Source organism: Poecilia mexicana, unplaced genomic scaffold (genome assembly GCF_051168715.1).
Source record: "Poecilia mexicana isolate PSO_F unplaced genomic scaffold, ASM5116871v1 scaffold_13, whole genome shotgun sequence".
NCBI classification, from domain to species: Eukaryota; Metazoa; Chordata; class Actinopteri; order Cyprinodontiformes; family Poeciliidae; genus Poecilia; species Poecilia mexicana.
Window position 1 is genome coordinate 8,128,578 of NW_028263382.1, and position 21,735 is coordinate 8,150,312.

Sequence of the window (21,735 nt, forward strand, 5' to 3'; positions counted from 1 at the left end):
ATTTTTATGAAGGAGTTATAAAATTACTCCTTCATTCTACTAATATTACGACTTTAATCTATTGAATTTTTGTCATACACTTTGACTTTCTTCACATATAACTAAGATGTTATTCTAATAATTTTATGACTTTATTCTAGTGACTTTATTCTTTATTCATTATTACTTTCATCATGCATTACTACAACTTTATTCTGTAATATTATAACTTTATTCCTGTATCTTCATAGCATTTTACTTGTATTATTATTTTATTCTCATAATATGAATTTTTGTTGTAAGACTTTTTCTTACTCCAAATTTAGTAATATTATTACGACTCTTCTCGTATCATTGACTTTTTTCTCATAACATTCTGACTTCTTGTATTATTATAACTTTTTTCACAAATTAATACGACTTCACTCTCATAATATTATTACTTTATTCTGGCAATATGACTTTATTCTTGTATTTTATTGTTTCTTTTCTTAGCCTGGCCCTAATACTTGGTTTTACTATATACATCGGTGTATATAGTATATACATTTTCGTGGAAAATGCTTTTCCACAAAAAACACATTTTCTGCCAGAAAAACAAAAAAAAAAACTATTCAGACACAAGCCCTTACAAAACAAAATTTTTTTTTTTAGTCCAAATTTGCGTAATGCTGCCCTTCTAGAAAAGCTTGTATCAGTAGAACCACACGATCACAGCGTCCAAAACTGAAATCAGACTCAAAACATCATTAAAAGGCAAATATCAGATTTCAGGGTCAAATAAAAAATATAAATATATTGAAAGTATGAAAAAATAAATCTCAAAGGACTTTCCATTAATTTTAAAATCCAAGAAGTAATTTTAAAACCACCTTTTAAAATTTCTTTAAAAAAATACAACCTTGAGGAGAAGAAACTGAACTGCTGTTTAGAAAGACTTCAAAATAAGAGCATGGCTATAAATGTCTGAAACATTCTTCACAACTTCAACACCGACGTCAAACTTTATTCAACTCAAAGTAAATTAAATTAGCAATAAATTGAAATTTATTTTGAAAAATTCAGTTTAGTGGATCAAAGTTTGCTAGCAGAAATGCTAAACGCTAAGTAGAACATAAGCTCTTAGCGCTTTAGAGGTATGCTAACAATTGACCATAGTCTCATCAAAAAAATGTTTCATTTAACAATTACAAGTTTTCTTAATGCAGGCATTCTTAAACCTTTTCACAGGGTGCTGGTTTAATAGGTCTTCATTCTACTTTACAATACAGTACAATAAGGCTCTCCTTCTAGATGGCTAATAGTTCATAGATATGCTTCTAATTCAACTCTAAAGACTTTATGAATCATTAATGACTGTTAATTATGCATTAATTAAGGGTGATGATGAGGCTAAATCTACTGGTTTCCTGCCAAATCTGTTCATCTTCATATTTTATCTACAGTTGTTAAACTAAACATTCCAGACCACATTGTAAGCATGTAATTTTTTTAGCATATGGTATCCATTTTACCCTTATTTAACGGATAATAAACTGGTATTAATGATAAATAATAAATAGGTACTATTTATTATCCATCTGTAGGTTACTGTCATTTGTATTATGAATTCAGATGTGACTTCGGTGGCCGTTCAGTAATGCACTGATGCCTGATTCAGGATTTTTATAGTGAAAATTAACATTACTGTCGTATAAGTTGTAAACAGATGATATTTGCCTTTAATGTGGTTTTCTTCAAGTTCAGGCTCAGAAACTGTGATTTGGTAACGACTCAGGGGTTTGTTTTGCTCTGGGCTTCACGTTGTTGTTGTTGTCTTTAGCTGCACCATCTCTCTGCACTCAAGTCATGCAATTTAGGAACGTTTTGAACCAACAACACCGATCCTGCCGGCGGTCCAGCAAAGGCATGCACAGGTCAGTCCACCACTGCAGGAGATAGACGAGTGGCGTGAGTGAACGAAAATAAAGAGTAAAGAGACAAAGAAACGAGGTATGCTGTGGTAGGAGTTGGGTGGTGGGGGGTGTGCTGAGTGTGATGTCACGGTGAGGTCACTCGGCGCGCGGGGAGCGGCTTCTCCGCTGACTCCCCTGCCTCCCCTCCCCTGGTCCCCCCATACCATCTCTGTCTGCCGCACCTCAAAGGATGGCTCCTCCCCCTCCTGCTCTCCCCCTTCGTCCTCCTCACCAATGTGACAGCTCTGCAGGAAGACGGCGACAAAATCATTAATAAAGTGCTTATTCATGAAAATATCAGTTTCTATCCATTAAAGGGGAAGTTTTATGTGTTTTCCACCAATTTTACAGAACAATAAAGTAACTTTTACCACCAGTTGTTAAAAAATGCTTTATATATCAAATATATATAAAAAGAAATTATACTTTCTGATACAACGCCTTGAAATCGGGTCTCCCGCACTATAAAAAATACACAATCTTACCAAGTATTTTTAGAGAAAAAAATCTTAATGCACTTGAAATTAAACAAAACTAACTTACAAGCTGCTACATCTTGCTGAAAAGTTACTTGTAAGTTAGTTTTATCTTAACTGTACTGAGAAACTCGACCAAAAATACTTGGTAAGATTTGGTGTTTTTGCAGTGTGCTCCTTCTGAAGCGCCACCATCACAACATGGCTCCTCTGTTAACCCTTTAACGTTTTTACCAGCGTTTTACTGAGAAGTAGCTGCTACAATGAGCTCAGCAGAAGCGCAGTTGTTTGCTAATTGCTACTGGCTAGTCTGGAGGAGCTGAGTGGGGGAGGAGCTTTGTACTCGAAGGCGGAGCTAGGTCCACCCAGGCGTTTTGGTTGCCATGGAGAGGAAAGGATTTCTCAAACATGCATGAAAGAGTCAAAGCAACACTCCAGGTGTAATTTTCATGAGGGAAAAACACATTATATCAAAATGTAAAGCTAAAAAATAAGTTCATTTAACATAATACTGCCCCTTTAATGAGAAGGTTTCATGAGAGGACAAAGGAAACGCACCTTTGCCATAATATCAGCATAAGACATGTAAAGATGGTCGACTTCAAGTTTCCTGGAGTGAGAAAACAAAAATAAACAGAAATAAGGAAGATGGACCGACGTCTTCAAAAAGGCGAAAGCTGAAACCCGCCTCACAGTTTTTCTGTCAGAGCCGTGCGACTGAAGTGCAGAATCAGCTGATGAAGAGGATCCGGCTTCGTCTCCGTCTCCTCTTCCTCCTCCTCCTCTTCCTCCAAGGCTTTCTAGTTTTGGGAAACAGCAGTGATTCTAATGAGAGCGAATGTTTGTTTTGTGGCCAATCACATTTACAAAACAGCGCCACCTTTCACATTAGGAGGAACGACGAGTTAAGAGACAAATGTTTTAATTTCAGGCTGTTTATATTAAGATGTTGTTATTGCAAGAGCAACTTCAAGTTAGGTGGTCTGTGAGTGTTTGCTAAATGGGTTAAGTGGTTCTTAGAGTGAAAAGGTTTGAGAAACACTGACGTAGATGAATCTTTATTTTTTTAAAAAGCACAGATCGTTGTACTTTAATTATATGTTATTTTTAAAAGTTTCTGTTTTACACCTGATGAGCTTAAATCATCTTTTGTGCGGTTTGAGATGTTACTTACTGACAAGTCGTCAATCATCTTGTCTTCAAACGAGTAGCCCTCCGTTTCCAACCAGTTGCGCTTGTAGGCGTTTAAGAACATGTTGATGGCTCGGTGCCTGCAGCAGAAGAGTCAAAGGGCTGTTGATCTGTTGAAACGTCTGATAAAAAGCTGATGTTTTCATTCAGAGCGGTGAGGATCGTTACGTCGGGATGTTGTAGAGAGGCGTCATCCTGAAACACGCCACCACTGCTCTGCGGCGCTGCTTGGACAGCAGCTTGTGCCACACCATTTTCTTTGACTTGTAGGGATGCTCAGTCTGAAGAACAAAAGCAGACAAGATCCATTTTAATCTGTTTTTTATGGGTTTTCCCCACAGCCATGCGAACTGCAGCGACACTCACCACCTCGATGTGGTAAAGGACAGCAGAGACCTCTTGTACTCTTTTGACCACTTTCTCTGGATCTTCGGCGTCTTCAGCCTTTCCAGACATCTCCTTGTACAGAGCCATCTGCCAGCGCATGGCTGGATCCTCCACCTGGACCCACCAGGACAAAAAATAACAATGTTGTCAAGGTCTGGCTTCTACTCCTCACATTTAATCTTGAAGGGGACCCATTGTGCTTCCTTGAACAGGTTAGGATGTCTTTCTCAAACTGTGATCGCCCCCTGGTGGTCCACCAGGTACTGCATGTAAACAACCATTTGTGGTGCTGTGAGCTCAAGCTGCTGCGCATAGTTAGCTTAGCAAAGGATTATGTTTAAAAATAATAATGGATAAATGGCTTAAAGAGGGTCACTCAAAAGAAAAACTGAAGAAACCAGTGGATTTACTTAAATGATCGTCATTTATTTAAGAGATTCATCATGAACGAGTCTCATCTGGACAGAACTGTTCTTTGTTTTTTTACAACCTTGTTTGCTTATAATGCTCTTCTCACTTGTCAACAGCTATTGTTATTTTTATTCAATTAAAAACGATTTAATAGATAAATACAATATACGGAAAGGGGTGATTATTTTAGATTTCATGGTAGAAGAGGATTTTTGTTTCTGGCAAAGCAACTCAAGTCTATTTTTCTTTTATTATGCTTCCAAATTGCATATAGATCTAAATGTAATTAAAGCACACAAGCATTTGTAGTAAAGAACAACTTATTTTTTTATTTCTGTGTTTGGAAAGCTTAGGATCCAGAATCTGTAAATATCTCAAAATGCCTCCGTTCATCACTTTATTGTGGCCAGTTATATTTACAAAACAGCAAAAATGAACAAAGAAAACAACAATATGTGAGTTAAGAGACTAATATTTTAATTTCAGGTTGTGTATATTAACATGTTGTGTTACTGCGTGGGCATTTTGGAGTTAGTATTTGTTAAAAGTGTTAAGTGGTTCTAAGCCAAAAAAGTTTGAGAAACTCTGATATATGGGCTAAACAAAACATGTTCATCACATTTTTCACACTAAATTATTCAAATTCAAAAATACTTTAATGATCCCAAAGGGAATTCAGATTAATTCAGATTCTTCATAGAGTTATTGTGGAGTATCTATTGTATTATGTAATGAGATTTTAATCTGGTCAGTAGCTCAGCAAAGTGCTGGAATTCTGGTGGCGTTGCTAGGTAACGGGCTGGCACTGCTAGGCAACGGGCTGGCGTTGCTAGGTAATGAGCTGGCGTTGCTAGGTAACGGTGGAGTGCCCCGTCGAATGGATCTCAACAGTTGGAAATTGGTTTTTGAAATGGCTTATTTTCCACACATATTAACAAACAAACAAAAACTTAAACTTTGTAAAGAACATCTGTCTGTATGATTGGATTAAATCAATATTCATTTTATTATCTTTGTACAAGAAAGAAATGACAACAAAATTAAAAAAATACAAACTGCCGAAGGGAAGTCAAATAAAAGTCCAGAGTGTACCCTGCCTCTCGCCCGGAATGATAGCTGGAGATAGGCACTAGTAACCCTCCTGACCCCACTGAGGGACAAGGGTGTAAAGAAAATGGATGGATGAAGCATTTTGTTTTTCATTTTTATATATGGTAAAGTACTTAATATGCCATTTACTGTGAATAGAAGGTGCATAAACTGAAATTAATTAAAATACATTATTTACACACTCCATTTAAATTAAACTTTTACAATAAATGTGAAAGGAAGTGATGGGTGCAAATTATTTAAAACGGTGTCTGTTCCACATCATATTTCTCATCAAAGTTTCCTGAAAGTCACTGTACAAACCAAATCGACTCACCTTGCCTTGCAGATGAAGGTTGTTCTGCAAGAACTCCCTCACCTCTTCATCTGTGTCTTTCTAAAAGGTAAAACATGGGAGAAAACTTCAACACATCATCACTATGATGCTTGCTGGTTATCTGGTTATATAAAAGTATTTACTCTAAAGACATAAAGCATTTAAAAAGCCAGTTTTCTTTATGCTACAAAATAAAGCTCAAAGTAAACACGTCTATAGCTGCATTTCCATTACAAATGTTTGAACATTTTTCTGCTAATGTCGAAAAAACAACTTCGTAATCGCAATGTTTCTATTAAATAAGAAATTTAGTTTAAAATAACGTGTGAATAAGTTTTTTCCACACAATAAGTCCTTAAAAAAGTGTGTCAGATGTAAACAGTTACATAAGATTAGATTCATAATTCAGCGCTCATCTATCAGCCAATCAGAGGAGATGTCAAAGTTTTCTTCAGGTGTTGACGCAACAAGCCCCGCCTACCAGAGGCGATTTGGAGAAATTGTAGTTGGCCATTTTACAGAAGACTAACACGTTCGAATGACACAACTTTATATGAACTGCTGTGAGAGCTCTGATGGAGCCAGAAAAACAAAACAAAAAGCATAAAAAATCATCATGCTGCTACTACTTCCTGTTGTCTGCTTCATCATTTCCAGCAGTAGTAACATCCGACTGTTAATCAAGTGACTTGTGATGCAAAAAAAAAAAATAATAAAAAAGTGTTTCCATTGCCAATGTTCCATAATCGTCATAATATTAGCGGTCGGTCAGACACTGCTTGTTATTCTTTGTTTGGTTTTTCCTATATTGTCTGTTCCCCGCCCAGCAAAGCTAATGTTTTTGAAGTAACATGGTGTTAAAATGAAACAGCGCCTGCTGTGGTCACAGAATATGCTGCAACGCCGGTTTGTGAAACGCATCTACTCCAAAAAGGCTGAAAAATGATGCTATCCATTGAGCGGATATATTTTTGTAATTACAATTTGCGCAATTTTATGGTTAGTGGCAATGCAGCTTATGAGAAGTAGGAACTTCAGTTACTACAATCAAAAAACACAACAAATCTTACAAAGAGTTTTTTGTCTAGTTTAGTGCAAATATCTTAGTAAACTTAAAATAAGACAAAACTAACTTACCAGCAACTTTTCAACAAGACATATGAGCTTGTTTTAAGTCAATAATTTCTTAGTATTGATAAAGATTTCTAGTTCCACTGGTAGAATATTCCACTGCACCATCACCTAGCAACCCCAGCCAAACCCAGCCCGTCACCTAGCAACCCCACCCAAGCCCAGCCCGTTACCTAGCGATTCCAACCAAACCCAGCCCGTCACCTAGCAACCCCAACCAAACCCAGCCCGTCACCTAACAACCCCAACCAAACCCAGCCCGTCACCTAACAACCCCAACCAAACCCAGCCCGTCACCTAACAACCCCAACCAAACCCAGCCCGTCACCTAGCAACCCCAACCAAACCCAGCCCGTCACCTAACAACCCCAACCAAACCCAGCCCGTCACCTAACAACCCCAACCAAACCCAGCCCGTCACCTAACAACCCCAACCAACCCCAGCCCGTCACCTACCAACCCCAACCAACCCCAGCCCGTCACCTAACAACCCCAACCAAACCCAGCCCGTCACCTAACAACCCCAACCAAACCCAGCCCGTCACCTAACAACCCCAACCAACCCCAGCCCGTCACCTACCAACCCCAACCAACCCCAGCCCGTCACCTAACAACCCCAACCAAACCCAGCCCGTCACCTAACAACCCCAACCAAACCCAGCCCGTCACCTAACAACCCCAACCAAACCCAGCCCGTCACCTAACAACCCCAACCAAACCCAGCCCGTCACCTAACAACCCCAACCAAACCCAGCCCGTCACCTAACAACCCCAACCAAACCCAGTCCGTCACCTAGCAACCCCAACCAAACCCAGTCCGTCACCTAGCAACCCCAACCAAACCCAGCCCGTCACCTAACAACCCCAACCAAACCCAGCCCGTCACCTAACAACCCCAACCAACCCCAGCCCGTCACCTACCAACCCCAACCAACCCCAGCCCGTCACCTAACAACCCCAACCAAACCCAGTCCGTCACCTAGCAACCCCAACCAAACCCAGTCCGTCACCTAACAACCCCAACCAAACCCAGTCCGTCACCTAGCAACCCCAACCAAACCCAGCCCGTCACCTAACAACCCCAACCAAACCCAGTCCGTCACCTAGCAACCCCAGCCAAGCCCAGCCCGTTACCTAGCGATTCCAACCAAACCCAGCCCGTCACCTAGCAACCCCAACCAAACCCAGTCCGTCACCTAGCAACCCCAACCAAGCCCAGCCCGTCACCTAACAACCCCAACCAAACCCAGCCCGTCACCTAGCAACCCCAACCAAACCCAGCCCGTCACCTAACAACCCCAACCAAACCCAGTCCGTCACCTAGCAACCCCAACCAAACCCAGTCCGTCACCTAGCAACCCCAACCAAACCCAGTCCGTCACCTAGCAACCCCAGCCAAACCCAGCCCGTCACCTAGCAACCCCAGCCAAACCCAGCCCGTCACCTGGCAACCCCAACCAAACCCAGCCCGTCACCTAACAACCCCAACCAAACCCAGCCCGTCACCTAACAACCCCAACCAAACCCAGCCCGTCACCTAGCAACCCCAACCAAACCCAGCCCGTCACCTAACAACCCCAACCAAACCCAGCCCGTCACCTAACAACCCCAACCAAACCCAGCCCGTCACCTAGCAACCCGAACCAAACCCAGTCCATCACCTAGCAACCCCAGCCCAACCCAGCCCATCACCTAGCAACCCCAACCAAACCCAGTCCGTCACCTAGCAACCCCAGCCAAACCCAGCCCGTCACCTAGCAACCCAAGCAAACCCAGCCCGTCACCTAGCAACCCCAGCCAAACCCAGCCCGTCACCTAGCAACCCCAGCCAAACCCAGCCCATCACCTAGCAACCCCAGCCAAACCCAGCCCATCACCTAGCAACCCCAGCCAAACCCAGCCCATCAGCTAGCAACCCCAGCCAAACCCAGCCCATCACCTAGCAACCCCAGCCAAACCCAGCCTATCACCTAGCAACCCCAGCCAAACCCAGCCCATCACCTAGCAACCCCAGCCAAACCCAGCCCATCACCCAGCAACCAAGTTCTAGTTCCACTGGCAGATCATTTCACTTTAACATGGGAAAATCCCTTATTATAAGTGAAATAATGGAACTGAGTTTTTTACTTAAAACAAGCTCATGGTGCTGAAAAGTTACTTATAAGTTCGTTTTGTCTTCATTCAAGATATTTGGACGAAAAACTATAAATACTTTGTCAGGTTTTGTGATTTTACAGTGTATTTTTATTATTATTTTTATACTGTTATTTTTATTTAGGTGTTAATTTTATTTATGAAACTATAGTATTACAGAAGGAAATTAACTTGACATGTTTACAACAATATTGTTCCTTAAAGTCAGTTAAATTCAGTGAAGACAGTACCAGCGAGTATCTGATCTTAGCCAGATTGATGAGCTCCTGGTCAGCAGGGGAGCACATGTTGAGTCCGATGGGGAGCATCTTCTTCAGCGCCGCCACAATCAGGGAGGTCTGCACAGAGTAGCGGTCGCCTCGTCGCTTCTTCTTGCTACGTTCCTGCTCCGAACCTCCAGACTGAAAAGAACGGCAGGTCAGAGAACGAACGACTGCAAAACTGAAGAAGCTCGAAGGAAACAGACGAGGCCAGAGCGGGAAAACTAACACAAAACAAAACAGGACGAGGTGGCGGACTGACACACAGAGACTGACATGAGAAACGACATGCAGACAAAGTGAATCAACATGTGTAAACAGTTTCCTGCCAACAGGAACGGTTCCCGTTCAGTTTGGTTCATTGCAGCCCCAACTGCTAAACACAGCTCAGCCTTATTGTTAGTAATGTGATGGACAAAGGTCCCGACTGACAGCTCTTGAAGGTTTTCTCACAGTCTGACTGTTGTCTGGTCTCACCCTGTCAGCAAGAACAAATCGTGGAACTTGAGGTTCTAAGAGCCCACCCTCACAGCTCTGCCCAGCTCGCTTTAAAACTCCGGTTTGTTTACCAGAAAGTTCAGTTTGGTGGACCAAATAGTGAACTCTGGTCCACCCACAAACCACGGTGTCGCAGTTCGAATGCATGTATGAACGCCAAGCGGACCGGAGACTGCTAAAAAAGTAGGAAGCGGACTATAGTGCAGGGCATTCTGCGTAAATACAACCAAAACAATCATGCTAGTCTATGCTAGCAAGAGAAACGGCTCGTGTGTTTTTTTCTTTGCCAGACAAAGAGAAATCCTACAACCGTTAAAATCCAACGCTTCTCCATTTTTGTTTACATTTCATGATGAAGACAGCTGTACTCAGCATCTTTGTCAGAGAATTTCATGTTATTATTCAGTTTTTCTTGGTGCACTGCCCCCACAGGCAGGGAGGGGAACAGGTTTTTCAATTAGTTTGGATTATTGGACTCAGTCAGTGTGAAAGAAACAATGGGCAGCTGAAAATGTAAAAAAACGGTTTAATTTTGGTCCCCAATCAAACAGAGGCCTCCGGACTACCAGATGTGAAAAGATCCTTAAAAACAACTTTCCGTGGAGTCTGGTAATAAACATGGACTCAGTAAGGACCTCACATACGAAGACATAAGATTTAATTAACAGGAACTATAAAACATCAGTTACACAATGATTAGATGTTGCATTATTTAGAAGTTTTAATGTGGTCAATGAGCATGAACAGAATTGATGAGTCCAGTTAGTCGATATGAGGACAGCTGAGGTACATTTAGTTCCCCTGACAGATTCGCCGTCTGAGAAATGCTGCACAAGCATCAGAAAAATCCTTTTCTCTATGGTTGCAAGCAGGTAGTGAGCACAAAGTTAATACAAATGCTGAAACGAGAAGAATCCTCCGGCGCAGAAATGCTGTAAAAAATAAAAAATAAATCCAAGCGTCAGGGACAGAATTTGGCAAACAGCAAACGAGCTCCACAGCTGAATCCAACAGGGCCGATCTAAAGGCAAAGTGTTTATTGATCAGACAAAAACACTGCGGGTGATGACGCTCGGCTGCAGCGGAGCAAACGCTCAGCTGCTCATCCGAGCACCATGAAACCTCTCAGGCCACTACCATCTACAAACGGCTTCTTTCATTCAGCCTTCCCACACCCCTAATCACACAAATACAGACGGACATGAGAAACCTCGGCTCCCACAGCCCCATCCAACATGGAGATTATGAGCATTATGAGCGATCCTGTACACCAAGCTGATGTCTTCTGATGCCGCTAGCAGCTTGGACTGTGAGACGCAAATGATCTGCAGCTGCTACCTTATAAGATGGAAACTTTATCAGCCAAAGACAAATTATTAAGTAGCAATTATTAACCACTAAACTATTGTTTAGTGCTTCAGGGTTAGCTAAACTAAACACAACCCTAAGGTAGCACATTTTCAGCAACAAGGCAATTCAAAGTGCTTTACATGATTTAAAAGGAAATACAAACAAAATAAACCAAAGGAAAGAGCAGAAGAAGAGAAAGAGTCTAATGTTGACCTGAAGTATGTAAGCTAGGTGCTCCTGCTCAGGGTTGCTAAGTTTCCTCTGGTCCCATTTCTGGGTTGGCAGGACAGGAGTCTGAAAAACAGTCTAACAAAAATAGTCCAAAGCACTAAACTGTTTAGCTAACACGCTACAATGATACATATTTCCCATGAACTTTATAACTGACAGCCATCTTGGCAGGCAGTTGCTATGAAGTTGCCATGACAACAATACAGCAGCCACAAGCTTAGGCTCTCGCCTCGTTTCTAACTTATAAAAAATGTAAGTACATTACAACTGTTACTTGGTTACAATTTCTGAGTACTCTGGACGTCAAACAAAATAGATATCAGTGGTATTTAATGTAGTACTTCCTGTCAAAGTAGCAAAATTAGCTCTGCTAATGTAGGTTTTATCTGCTAGCTAACTGCATCGCACTATGAGATTGGAGGCTCATGGTCTCTGGCTCATACGGGTCGATCCCGACGGCAGCCATTTTGTTCATGCACCTTTCTCTGGCACATTGGTCAGGACATGTTTTCTTTCCGTTGGACTCAAAGCCGTGGGTCCATCATGCTTTGCGTTGCCTACTAAGATGGCGCCGATCCTTTCTGGTTCAGACTCAAACTCTGTACTGGGTATATTTAGTGGAAGCTAATACTAGCTGAAATTCTTGGGTACTGACCTCACATATCTGTTGCGATATATACATCTTGTTATTGATTTATTGTCCAGTTTGGTGTACAGGAGCCGCCCGTTTTCTGCTTTTGCCCACAGTTATGCCGACTCCAACAGTGAATAAGCACAGGCTCTCCTTTCTGTGAATGTATTTGTGTGAGTAACGGGGGGAGGGCTCGATGAAACGCCTCTCAAACGCAGGGGCCATGCGGTCAGCACAGCGCTCGTGCACAAACACAATCTAACCTCTCCGTCTCCGGCCTAGTGACCCGGCGTCCAACCACCGACATCGGATATATGGAGAAAACACAGTTAGCGACACTAAACCGCCACTTACATTATCCTGGAAAAGGATGTGTCAGATTTAATTTATTACAAAACCGTTAATGTGAAATGAATGGAGTGATAAGTAATTTAACTTTCAGAAAAAAACAGGAAATGACGATGTGAATATATGAATGGATTGCTCTGCTGCCGTTCCCTGCTTGGAGAGTTAGTGATACATAAATTAATAGAGTTTAGTTTCTTAATGTGTTACGTCTCGGTATGTGGTGCATCGAAGAGGAGGGATGTTTTGTTCTTACCTTGGTCATCTTACTCTTACTGTCAGCGGTGAGGAAGGACATGTTGTTGATCTCATTCATCACCACAAAGTTCTGCTCCTCCCGCTTAAAGTTCTGCCACAGAAACACAAAACAATCCTTAGATTTCACCCAATTATCTGGAGGAGCAAACATATATATATATATATATATATATATATATATATATATATATATATATATATATATAGTAGTAGTAACTAGGTACATTTACCTGAGTAACTTTTTAGAAAAATGTTCTTTTAGAAGTATTTTTACTTTGAGTAATTTTATTATGAAGTATTTTTTCTCTTGAGTAAAATTTCTGGATTTTCTTCCCACTGAATGAAAAACAAACATGTTTAAAGCAGAAATTCACCAGACTCAGACACACCTGCAGCTTCTGTTAAAGTTTCATCAGTTTTTCATTAAAGGAAACTGATTTGGAAACATTTAATATTATTTTGTTATTTTTTGTTACTTATATGAACTATTGTAACTTTTGACCCTTAAAACACCAAAATTTCCACTTAACTTGATATTTTGGTTCATCTGATGATGTAATTTTTAAATATTAAATGATAATTTGATCAGTTTCTCAGTACTTGAGTTGATGTTTTACCAAATATTGTTTTACTTGTGAGTAAAAACATGTTAAACTTTTGCTGCTCTTGCAGTTTTTGGGTTTTCTGCCCGCCTCTGGTAAAAATACCCCAGAGAACCACAAACGGCCCCCGGACCTCACTTTGAACACCCGGCCTGCCAAAAAAGATTTGCTTTTTAATGTATTTATAATGTTGTATGAAGTTTAAATGGTTAAATGAACATTAGCAGAATGAGCCAATTGTTAATCAATTATTAATTGACTAATAAATTACTATTTTATTTCATTTTGACTTTTTAAGGCCAATAAAAACTGTATTGGAGAACAAAACATATTTTTCAAAAACTACTAAAAGAGTCCTGAACTCTTTTGACAGTTTGCTACATTTTGTTCTTATAAAGTGAAAGTTTAACAGTGGAAACGGATGTTTCACATGTTGGACCCTCACATGTGATTTGGACCAGAAGATGAACACCTCTCCCACCATCCTGAACAGTTCTTCAGCATCCGGGTCCGGACAGGTCAGCCACCGCGCCCTTTTCACAAAAACAGAAAAAACAATGATGAACGTCAACAAATCTTCACTCAAGTTAAAGTAAAAAGTATCCGTCCAAGAAATCACTCAAGTAAAACAGTATTTGGTGAAAAATAAAGTAGCTGATCAAATTATCAATCATTTAATGTTTTAAAATCACATCATCAGACGGATCAAAATACAAAGTTAAGTGGAAGTTTTGGTATTTTAAGGACTTAAATGATTCATATAAAAAGCATAATCATGAAATAACAAAATCAGGCAAAATAAAATAAAACATTTCCAAATCAGTTTCTTTCAATAAAAAACTGATAAAACTTTAACAGAAACTGCAAGTCTGCGTCTGTTTCTGGTGAATTTCTGGTTAAAAGATGTTTGTTTTTCATTCAGTGGGTAGAAAATATAGAAATTTTACTCAAGCAAGAGTAAAAATCCTTCATAATAAAATTACTCCAAGTAAAAATATTCCTAAAGTGAATTTTTTCAGAAAAGTTACCTAAGTAAATGTAACTCGTTCCAGCCCAACTCTGCTGATGTCAGATGGACTCATAAAATCTAGAAATGGTGCCCGAGAGGCGCCGACCCGGCTCTCTGACCTGTTGTTGTCCACGTAGCGGATGAGCAGGGGGTAAAGGGCGTACAGGTCGCGGCACAGCACAGCGAACTCGTCCCGTATGGTCCCGTTCTCGCTGTCCACCTCCGTCTTGCCCTCCATGCGCAGGTGCTCCTCCTCCGCCACCACCTTCCCCGCTCGCTTCTTCAGCTTCTCCATGGTGGGGATGAAGTGCGACTTCAGCATCTCCGGTTTCGCCCGGCTGACAATGGGCTGAGCAAAAACTGAAGGAAGCATCGTCCATGACGGTTATTCACTGAGATTTAAGTACTTTAACGTTACTGGCAGATAAATTAACTTACAACAGGGAAAACGTCTTGTTATAAATTAATAATCTGCCAGTGGGATTAGTATCGTTTCATCAACTTTAAGGTTAACTTATCGACTGAAAAGTTCATTTTAAGTTAGTTTGTCTTCTTCCAGGTGCATTAAGATATTTGCACAAGAATCTAGACCAAAAATACTTGGTAAGATTTAGTGTTTTTACAGTGTACCGAAGGGGCCCAAAAAAGGGTCAAACCCAAATGTATAAACGCTAATTGCAGATTTAGCACAACAGGTTCCCCTTAAAGTATAACAAATAAACATTAAAGCGTTTAGACTGAATCTCTTCCATAAATCGATCTGTTCGTAGGCGTCACCAACCGGCTAATCTCTTCATCCAGGACGCCTCGTCGATGCCCAGGTTGTTGACCACGATCTTCATGATGCTGCCCAGCAGCTGGTTGAGCTGCTCCGACGTCACGGCGGTGCACAGCTGGCCCTCCTGCTCCGGGAAGTTCTCCAGGCCCCTCTCCCACCAGCGGGGAAGGTAGTTACACAGCATGGGCAGCGTGATCTCAATCACATGGGGCATCTCTGTGTAGCGAGCGCCCGACTCGGAGAGGTCATGGATCTCCTTCATCAGGACGTCCAGCTCCGGGATGTCGGTGCACAGCTCCTCCACTTGGTCGGGAAGTCCCAAAACTGGTGAGGGAAACGTGGTTTTTACAGGATAAATACGACTCACATTTAGAGGAGCGGCCTCAGACCTGTTTTCTCTTTGTTCCTAATTAAAATCATGAATGTTCTTAAAGGGCCGGTTGCGCCAGAACCAATAAAGACGGCTAAAATATTATCTGTCTCTGCGTTCAATAAGTTCCTGCTGAATTTAAATCATGTTAAACTTTTCTTCGGTTCCTCCAGGACTTTGAACTGTTTTTGTGATTTTTTTAGGCTAATTTATAAATATTTGCTAAGAGTTTTGCTACATTTATGACATTAAACGTGACTTTTGGTTCCTAGCCACTTCGATTGTGGACTATAACCTTCACATCAAGTAACGCAGAGGAAGAAGTGTCGTAAAAGTAAGAAATAATGCCAACTAGCATCATTTAATGTTTTTGAACATTTTGCAGAAAATCTGCAATAAACTCACAATCCAGGACTGGACTGGTATGTATTAGAAAAAAATGTGAGGATTCGTTGATTTTGTGTGAATTTCCACTATTGTGAGAAACCGGAGGGACTGATTGATGTAATCTGGCATCTGGAGTTTAGAGGGCCGCATAAAGAGCCACGGCGGGCCAGATTTGGCCCTGCGTCTCAACTTTGACACACGTTTTAGAGGAGAAATCGTAACTCACTAGTTCTCTCTCTGGGAGTCTTGGTTGTGTAAACGGAGAAAGAGTTGAATTCATTCAGTGCCGGTTCCAGGAAGGCTACTGGCATTGCTGCTGCTAAATGCGCCAAACACTCTCCGAGAGCCGGCCGCTGCCTGCAAGACAAGGAAGAGGCCTGGAGTAACACAGCATGAAGAAGCTACCAGCTAGCTTTAAAATAAATGCACCAAACTCTTGCCAAGAGCTAGTTTCTGTCTCCACAAGAGAAAATCTGTAACATCTAATTTATCTGTAGAAGAAGTGGCAACATAGGCCAAAATGTCAGCATTTTTTCTTTTGCTAATTAGTAGAAATATAAATATTAGGAGCTTCCACTTTGGCAAGAGGCAAAATGGATATTAAAAGCAGCATAAAAAACAAACAAAGCTAATTCCCAAAATGACTTACTTCTCCACATGCGGAGTCTTGACAGTTCCCAAAGAATATATACTGCACATCAAACGATAGCAGGATATCTGCAGGTCATCCACTACGGATTTAATAAAACACAATGTTTTTGTCAGTTTCTAGTAAAGTATTAATAAAAACAAACCAAAAACATAGATTCATTAGAGTCAAAGGAAATGACTCACAGATAACGTCATCGCCAAACTGGTGTTGGGCGATGTGGTCAAACAGCGAAGTGAGTACAGGAAGTAAGGCGTTGGTGGTGTAGCTGATGTTCTGGGAAACCCCTTTGACCTAAATAAAGACAAAGGCAAACAGATATTGGCTCACAGCAATAAAAATCTAATTCTGGCGTTTATGTGAAACTATAAAAGTATTAAAAAAGGACTATTTAATACCAATTTTAAACTCCTCATTAAAAGGCTAGCAGTTTGTGCCAGAAATAATTAGCTTGTAATTAGCTTCCTGAACGACCTGTTATTGCTGCCTGACAGGAACCAGATTACCAAACTGACTGTTAAACAGGCATCGCTAATGTTTGAACCATTAACCAATTAGTGCCTAATGTAACAGATAGGAGGGTTTTTTTATTCAAAATAGCACTTTGATATCAACATTTAGCCCTTATTTGTTTAGCGCTTTAGCTAACTTTGAAAACATTTAGCTTATTTAGCGTCCCCATGCTAACTTTTCTGGATACATTCAAAAGCGTTAATTTTCTTGGCTGTTTTAAAAACATTCAGTTGAAAAAAGTTCAACATCTGGGCTACAGTTTTGGCTATAGACTGTTAGCATTAGCTTCTGCTGAAAAAATTTCAAAATAATAGTGCTTTAATATCACCTAGTGTTGGGCTAATTTTTCTAGCATTGCTGCTAAAAAAAATTAGCAACAATTCATGGTGGCTAAGTATTTAGATTAGTTAGCTTCCCAATGCTAATTTTACTGGATAAATTCTAAAATGCAAATTTACTTGGCTGCTTTGTAAACTTTCAGTTGAATAAAGTTCAACATCTTTGTTGTAGTTTTGATTATCAACTGGATTTGTTCAAGTCGTTAGCATTAGCTCCTGCTAAATGGCATGCCTTGTTTTTGTAGTGCTTTAGCATTAGCATTTACCAATGCTTATGATTAGTGTTTTTGAGTTATCAAAACTAACTTTAGTTAGCGGTACCTAGCACTGCTGATTAGTTTAATCACTGTTTTTAGTACGAAAAAAATTAACTTGGCAAAATTCACATCAGTAATTTGAGTAAAATAATAGGAAACTGCTCAGGATTTGGGGTTTTATTCACTTTTTCAAACACACTGTTAACATTTTGAACTTCCTGTATTTATTCCCGCTCACCTGCGTTTTACTTGACACTTTTCCCAGTTTCAGATTCTCCACCATCTTTTCTATGTCATCTGCAGCACTCTCAAAGAACTGGCGCAGGATAGCCTTCACAATCTCCGGGCCGGACTTCATAACAGTCCTGGAAAAATTAAATTATGATCAAAATAGAAGAGCGTTGTGTCTATTTTCTGCCTCTCTGATGATGATGGTGGTGATTTACCTTGCATCAAGGGACCGCGAAAGGATGTGTAGACAGTTTACCACTGCAGGTGCGTCTGTTCCTGTAAGCGGCACACAGATTATGACCCGTCACTGCTTTACTTCCGTACAAATTAAATACAAAAGCTCAAGTAACTTAAATAATTAAAAATGACAGTTTTCCTATCAACCTGTTTAAAAGTTTGGCATAAACAAAACAGAATTATACTTGAATCAAACTGTGTTAGAAAACAATTAAACTCACTGCCATTAAATCTGAAAAATCTATTCAATTTGTTCGCTTGGTTCTATGTGTGCAAAATCTATCAATTTGATGACTCAATTTCTCATAAAATGGAAGCACTCTTAAAAAAAAATTAAAAGAAAATAAGGCAGATGAAGCCGAAAGAGAAAAAAAAAAATCTAAAGTTTGGAGAACGTTTGATGAACGCCACTAAAAAATTACAAGAAGTCAGAATAAAAAATAAAATTGTGTATTTCTGTAAAGTTTCTGTGCGATCGATCAGACCTTTGACTCAAATAAAAGTGACTTTTAGAGATTCATGGTGGTGAAGCAGATAAAAATGAAGATACAGCATCTATTGCCTCTACAAGCCAGGCTGGCAACACATGACAGAGCCGCAGAGCAACACCAGCGGTTCAGCTACGGAGAGACATTCGTTCCAATATTACTGCAACCAAAGAACACATTTCAAAAATTTTAAATTGGAAAAAAAAAGAAAGGTTTTCAAAAATGAAACACTGAAAAGCTTCTCAATCAAAAAACAACATTTTGAGGGTAATTTAAATGTGTCTCTGATAGTTGAAAATCTTTCATGTATAAACATGTTTGACAGGAAGTTGTTACCGTATTTTTAACTTTTTATAACTAAAAAAGAGAATACGACAGCAACATCATGAATGAAGTTAAACATGTTTTTCAGAAGTGAACACAGATTCAGAAGAAGAGCTTTGTAGCTTCTGACCAATAGAAATGCTCCAACTTGCCCTACACCGACCAATAGGAACGCTGTTGCTAACGTTAACTCAGACAAATAGAAATGAGTCTGCCTCAGGAAGTCCCGCCTCCCAAACGGCTGGGATATAATATGTACAAGGTTTGGAAAGAATGTAATTTATAACATTTCAAAATTAAAAATAAGAAAAAATAGAAAGAAAAAAAATAATTTAAAAGATAATTTTTTTTGAAAACTTAAACATTTCAAAATGTAAAATCTAAAAAAACAATTTAAAAAAGTTTAATCTGGAAAAATAATCTGGAAAAATTAAATTTAAAAAAGTAATGTAAAGAAATGAAACTTGAAAACAAAATCAGAAAAAAATATTTTAAAAATAAAATATGAAAAGATTTGAAAAAAAAAAGGATAAAATTTGAAAACAAAATCTGAAGAAAATATTTTAAAAAATGTTATCGGAAAAGTTTTTACAGCAATTGATAGAAATGTGAAGAAACAACATTTTTAAAAAATTAAATCTGAAAAAATAAAAAAGATATGAAAAAGTAATTTTAAACAATTAAATATAAAAAACTAATTTGAAAACAGAATTTGAAAAATTTTAAACTTTTCTTTTTAAAAATACCTGAAAAAAAAGAAAAATAATGAAAAAGGCTAACAAATATCTTTTTAACCAATGAAAAAAAGAATGAATATAAAATCTGAAAAATGCAGGTTTATCTACTGAATACACATTGTAAATTACTTTCAGAGTATTTTTCCCACATTTTTATTCTTCTATTTAAATATTTGCCTACAATAACATTGGAACAAACTTCTCTCCATATTAAACCTGATTTATTCCGTTTACGCCATTCTGATAAATGTCTTCAAAGCCATAAAAGGACAACTTTTAAAATCACAAAACTGCAGAAAACATAGAAGCCAAGCAGGAGCTGAGCTGAAGAGAAAGAAGCGTTAGACAGGAAACTCAGTGATGTGGGAGGAAATGATAAAGTGGAAAACCTCATTAGTGAACAAACAAAAGAAAAACGGGAGGAAGACAGGAAAGAAAAATGACACCACCATGCAAATTCCTTACCAAAAAGGGAAACTCTGTGCCTCACCAAGGCAGCCAACTTACAGAAGATACTGAGGTCGGAGGAGAAAAGAGGAGAAGCAGGGACAGGGAGGGAGGATGGTGAGGAGGGGGCAAAGGTCAAACGTTTCAGGTACACAAAAAGTATAAGAGGTCAAGGAAATAACGGATCATCTCCAACACGAGAGACATGGAGGGACGTGGCAGCAGGAGAGGACAGACGGGTCCGGGCGGCCGGTGAGCGCCAGCAAACACAAACCTGGCGATCATCTCCTTCTCCTTGTTGGAGGAAACGCCGCCGCTGCCCAGGACCTTGGCAGGAGTGGACAGGAAGTACAGGCAGTGGTTCTTGAAGTACTGATTGACCAGCGGCAAGAGAATCTGGAGAGAAGCAAAGGCGACGTTTAAGCTTTCAGGACAGAAGGTAAGAACCTGACAGGATCTGAGCGATTCTCTGGAGGCCACCGGTTGGAAAATGGTTTGTTATTAAAATATTATACTCAACTTGTTGCTGTTTAGTCTCTCTGCTTTATTTTAACTGATTTAATCTGTTTTGTGTTACGACGGTTGGCATAAATTGTATTGCATTTTCTTTTATTTCGAACATTTATTTACTTGGTTTTAAATGTGTTGGGGTTTCTGATGCTCATTTTCAAGCTGCTTTGCTAGTCAAGCTGACATGAAATGGAAAAGCTGGCATCTAAAATCTGAGGCAGCATTTATGCATTTAGCTAAATAATATGAAACTTTTCTCACTTTGTTATGATATGAAACTTTCTTCTTTTTCAAGGTTTTTTATTTTCTTGCAAGGTGAAATTTCCTCGTTTTGATGTTTTATATAATTTCGTAACAACAAACTCTCTTTTTTAACTAATTTTACATCCCTTAGTGTAAAACTTTCTTCTTTAATAAATTTTGCGTATGATTATAAAGGTGAAACAACAAATTTTATGTTTGTAAAACCAGAAAAGTTGTCATTTTAACAAATTTTGCATCTTGTTATAACAAGAAACATTTGTTTTAACGGGTTTATATCTCGTTATAACATAATCCTACTTCCGAAATATTTCCAAACTCTGTCTATTAAATTAAGTTAATTATGTAAATTAACATTAAACTCATTCAAGGCTAAATTCCTCCAGCTCACCTTGGCAAAGAATTTGATTTCCTGTTCATGTGGCGACTTCTCCACGCGGCCACTGCTGACTACGGCCTCTGTTAACAATCAACGAGAAACGAGTCGCTCATTAGTTCGGCGCAGCAATGAAATGGCAGCTCAGCTCCTAAAGCCAGCGCACCGAGATGAGCGATGAATTCCTGAGCGATGTCCATCCATTTGAGAAGCTTCTGGAGGAATCCGTAGGCGAATCGCTTCTCGATGGAGGAAATGTCCTGCTCCATGTCCTTCAGGCCCCTGAGGACAAAGAGACAGACAGTCAGTGAACCGAGCCGATCCAGAACGCTGCTGATCCAGAACGCTGCAGCTGGTGTTCTGACTAAAACCAGGAAGATGGAGCATCACCCAGTTCTACTACACTGTAGCTCAGAGAATAGACTTTAAAATGCTGCTACCAGCATTCAGCTTCTATGCACCAGAAATCTGGAACAAACTGCAAAACAGCTGAAACACTGAGTTCCTTTAAGTCTAGACTGAAAACTCACCTGGTTAG

At 39.7% G+C, this 21,735-nt stretch overlaps 1 protein-coding gene across 1 annotated transcript in view; it reads right to left on the reverse strand.

The window, feature by feature from the left end:
- Positions 1–21,735, reverse strand: part of ryr1b (ryanodine receptor 1b (skeletal)) — a 108,112-nt gene that overhangs the window by 27,600 nt on the left and 58,777 nt on the right. Inside the window, exons 59-79 of the mRNA XM_088011632.1 lie at positions 21,364–21,479; positions 21,213–21,280; positions 20,325–20,446; positions 20,069–20,118; positions 18,033–18,093; positions 17,825–17,951; positions 16,664–16,772; positions 16,479–16,560; positions 16,056–16,186; positions 15,076–15,396; positions 14,414–14,654; positions 13,731–13,818; positions 12,682–12,774; positions 9,341–9,511; positions 5,826–5,885; positions 3,968–4,102; positions 3,770–3,882; positions 3,585–3,681; positions 3,104–3,210; positions 2,969–3,020; positions 2,099–2,179 (exon numbers count right to left, since the gene is read on the reverse strand). Coding sequence (XP_087867758.1) covers positions 2,099–2,179; positions 2,969–3,020; positions 3,104–3,210; positions 3,585–3,681; positions 3,770–3,882; positions 3,968–4,102; positions 5,826–5,885; positions 9,341–9,511; positions 12,682–12,774; positions 13,731–13,818; positions 14,414–14,654; positions 15,076–15,396; positions 16,056–16,186; positions 16,479–16,560; positions 16,664–16,772; positions 17,825–17,951; positions 18,033–18,093; positions 20,069–20,118; positions 20,325–20,446; positions 21,213–21,280; positions 21,364–21,479 — 2,425 coding nt within the window. The remainder of the gene's footprint in view (positions 1–2,098; positions 2,180–2,968; positions 3,021–3,103; positions 3,211–3,584; positions 3,682–3,769; positions 3,883–3,967; positions 4,103–5,825; positions 5,886–9,340; positions 9,512–12,681; positions 12,775–13,730; positions 13,819–14,413; positions 14,655–15,075; positions 15,397–16,055; positions 16,187–16,478; positions 16,561–16,663; positions 16,773–17,824; positions 17,952–18,032; positions 18,094–20,068; positions 20,119–20,324; positions 20,447–21,212; positions 21,281–21,363; positions 21,480–21,735) is intronic.